This window comes from Besnoitia besnoiti (genome assembly GCF_002563875.1).
Source record: "Besnoitia besnoiti strain Bb-Ger1 chromosome Unknown contig00058, whole genome shotgun sequence".
NCBI classification, from domain to species: domain Eukaryota; phylum Apicomplexa; class Conoidasida; order Eucoccidiorida; family Sarcocystidae; genus Besnoitia; species Besnoitia besnoiti.
The window spans coordinates 1-3,946 of record NW_021703952.1 but is presented as its reverse complement, the minus strand read 5'-3'; the positions used below and the strand labels follow the sequence as shown (position 1 = coordinate 3,946).

The 3,946-nt window shown below is 37.2% G+C and overlaps 1 protein-coding gene across 1 annotated transcript; it reads right to left on the bottom strand.

Moving 5' to 3' along the window:
* Nucleotides 1-725: 725 nt before the first annotated feature.
* BESB_064330 (cytochrome c oxidase subunit iii subfamily protein) lies at nt 726-2,650 on the bottom strand (the record flags this gene model as incomplete). Its single annotated transcript, XM_029364828.1, has 3 exons — nt 726-891; nt 1,999-2,053; nt 2,422-2,650. 3 exons carry the CDS (start codon nt 2,648-2,650, stop codon nt 726-728), a joined length of 450 nt encoding a protein of 149 aa, XP_029214885.1.
* Between the last annotated feature and the right edge of the window lie 1,296 nt (nt 2,651-3,946).

The following is a 3,946-nucleotide window of genomic DNA, read 5'->3' as shown; positions in this document are numbered from 1 at the left end:
ACACTGCATAACATATGAATGCTCCTTCCGCCATTCGTTGACTGTGTTTACCACGGGGAATTAGAACAGAATACCAAGTTCTTTTGCCTGGAGGTTTGTTACGTTCCGTACAGTTGTAGGTAAAAGGTATGTTAGAGACTTAGACTAGCGTGGAGCACATTGTTTCATTCGATAGTCCACGCTCAATCTTACCATACATAGTACTTTTATGATCCCAGGCTGGTTTAATAAGTCAAAGTTTAGCCGGGAAGTTAGCGTCTAAAATATATAACCGATAGTCTCAACTTAGATGCACAGATGGACATAATTAATCCTTGTACGGTTTGTACCTACTTGACTCCTCAGTTTAAGCAGAACTGTAGTTTCTCGGGACTAAAGTCAGCATAATCAATAAAAAGGTTTGTTCAGCCACTGGTTCACCATCAACTACCTTGTTTCGACTTCGTACCGACTGTGTTATTGTAGCACATATCAATCCCTTAAATAGGGATATTATTCCCAAACAACCGGATCGTGTTGGCTAGGTGAACTAATCACGTTTCATAAATACAATCAGTGAAAGCTCTTTTGATTTCCATGAACGGAGTTACATATTAGATTCTCTTCGCTCCCATGGTATTTAGTAAGTTAACATTGAAACGTATCCAGTGTAAAGTTTGAACGTAATCCAGCTTTACCTTCTATGTTGTTATGTTAACCAAATAAGTTTCATCGTTGTTGATATTTCATTGACATGTTGATAACATAAATACTAACAAACCACCGGTTTTGGATGGGATTACTTTTAACACCGCATAATATGCTAAAAAGTACCATTCAGGTACGATATGAAGCGGAGTTACAAACCGGTTCACTGGTATGGAGTTATCTGGGTGCGATAATTCGACATAGCTGTGATGTTAAGGAGCATAAGATGCTACACCTTAATTGGTACTGCTCGTACAAGCACTCAGCTTTAAGATGAGTGATGGTTTCAAGTAAAGGAGTTAAGAATGTGGTACAATTTATATATATTGGTAGCCGTACAAGCACTCAGCATTGGAGCGTAATCTCTTAGGTTTGTGATAGTAGACTCGGTAAACAAGGTTTCACTGCACTTGATAGTTCACACAAGTATCCGCCAAGGTAGACTCGACACTCCATTCGTAATCTCGATAGAACCATAACACAATGGTTAAATGTATTATAAAATAGTAGACTATGTCCTTTCGAATGCTTGTCAGTTCCTTGTATCTAGTTAGCTCACTGCGTACTTAGGATCAGACCAAAAGAGTTCACTAATGGTACTAGAAAATAGGAGATCGCGTTAGTTCTTGGGAAAACGACTTCCGAACCACCAATATATATTGGTACAAAGAAGTTACCATATCCTCCGTACAAAGCAGGCATTAAGAACATAAAGATCATAGCTAGGCCATGTATCGTTATTATCACATTATAAGTAGCTATCGTCTCTGTACAAATGATCCGCGATCCAGAACTGTATAACTCAAATCGAATAAACAAAGACATTATAGTTCCTAGAATACTGAAGATGACTCCGGTTATGAGATACAGACAAACCAAGTTCTTTATGATTGCAGTACACCACCACCCCACTGGACTGCTTAAGACAGCTAAAAGTGTTGGATTTCAATATCACGGTAATCATGTTTGCTTGGAAGCTGTAGTCATTATAACTATTGATTTAGTATAAGCATAGAACCAATCCGGGTAGTAAGATATACGATAGTAGCTAATCTACCATATAAGATATAAGTCGCTTTGTGAATAGCACTACCAATAATAATCAAGAAGATCATACTGTATACCCAAATAATTACCCATCCACTGACTACATTTCGAGTCATAAAATGTTGTTCGTATCAACATTCGAGTATTCAAAGCTCGAATTTCAGATAAAAGAGCTAAGTTAATGAGAGAGGACATAAAATACTAACAAACCACCGGTTTTGGATGGGATTACTTTTTAACACCGCATAATATGCTAAAAAGTACCATTCAGGTACGATATGAAGCGGAGTTACAAACCGGTTCACTGGTATGGAGTTATCTGGGTGCGATAATTCAATCAAACCAAAAGCCGTTTGTAAGAAAATTAAACCAATTAGATAATATGGTAGATAGGGAACAAACTGTCTCCAGACGTTCTTAACCCAGCTCACGTATTACATCTGACGGTGAACTAGCGTTCCTAACTGAATCTTGTTCAATAACAAGGGAGTAATGAGCCGACATGGAGGTGCTGATACAATCCGAGGATTAGAACTCCCAATATTATCTGACCTGTTATCCCCGGCGTACCTTACGACCGTTATATGATTTAGAGATAGAATGTAATGTGGATTAATATCCACATGGTTTCTACAAAGTGTAGATATAAAATAGTGAATGGTTCTGTAAAGATCTTGCATAACATACCTTTAGATTTGCTTAGCATTATAGAGCTTGTAGGCATGTAAGTAACTAAAGAACTATAGATACTTTGAGTGAAGAATACAAGGATAGCTCCAACAATAACATGGCTAAAATGTATACCAGTTAAGATGAAAAGTCCATTACCAAATGCATTATCATTAATATAAAGAGATAGTCCTAAGTATTCCGTACAGACTAACATTAAGAAGGCGACTACCAAAGTGAATGTCATGATATTCGTACAGCTTGTATACAAATGTTGGTTTTTCAAATATACGCTGGATACCACTATACTTAATGCAGAGCATAGTTAAGATGATAACTATTGTGGATATAGAACCAATTGAACACCATGTATTAATATAACAAAGATAATCAGGGTAATCTGGTATCCTTCTTGGCATAACGTTGAAACCAAGTATATGCATAGGGATGAAAAATTAATAAGATACTACCTAAGAAGACTACAAACCAGATGCTTAAATATGGAGAAGCACCGGTATTTACATGGAATAGATTTACAGTATCTCCGAACATATCTCTGCTATAGAAGATAAAGCCACATATAGTAGCTAGTACTGCACCAAGAGATAATACGAAATGGAAATGAGCTACAATATAGTATGTATCATGTAGGGCAATATCCATACCAGCGTTACCCATAACTACACCTGTAGTACCACCTAGAGTAAACAATAGGATAAAACTAAGAGCAGCCCATAGATCTACAGTTCTTGTAGTTGTATGGCTAGCCATATAGGTACCTAACCAGTTGAAAATCTTAGTACCGGTAGGAATTGCAATCATAATAGTCATAGCAGAGAAATAAGCTCTGGTATCTACCTCTAGACCGACTGTCATCATATGATGTGCCCATACTAAGGAACCTAGAATAGAAATACAACCCATAGCTAAGATCATAGATTGTCCACCGAAGACAGATCTAGCAGCATACATAGATAATGTCTGCGAGACTACACCAAAAGCAGGTAAAATTAGAATGTATACCTCTGGATGTCCGAAGAACCAGAATAGATGTTGATAAAGTACACTATCACCAGAATACATAGAATCATAAAATTCAGTGTTTACGTGTAGATCAAGAAGGATCATAACTAATCCACCAGTAAGAATAGGTAGAGTGAAGACTAACATAAGGGCAGTAAATATGATAGCCCAGATATATAGAATATAGTTCTTAGCACCAGCATTAGAACCCATGAAGACGCAAGTACCAAGGAAGTTAATAGAACTTAAAATACTACTAATTCCTAGTACTGCAAGACCTCCGATAATCCAATCAGTTGCCTCTGGATTTAACACCATCAAGCTAGTACTTAGTGGAGGATACATTGTCCAACCAAGACCACTACCAAACTCGGAACAAATACTTTGAGTTAACAACACAGAACCTAATGGTACTAGAAAATAGGAGATCGCGTTAGTTCTTGGGAAAAACGACTTCCGAACCACCAATATATATTGGTACAAAGAAGTTACCATATCCTCCGTACAAAGCAGGCATTAA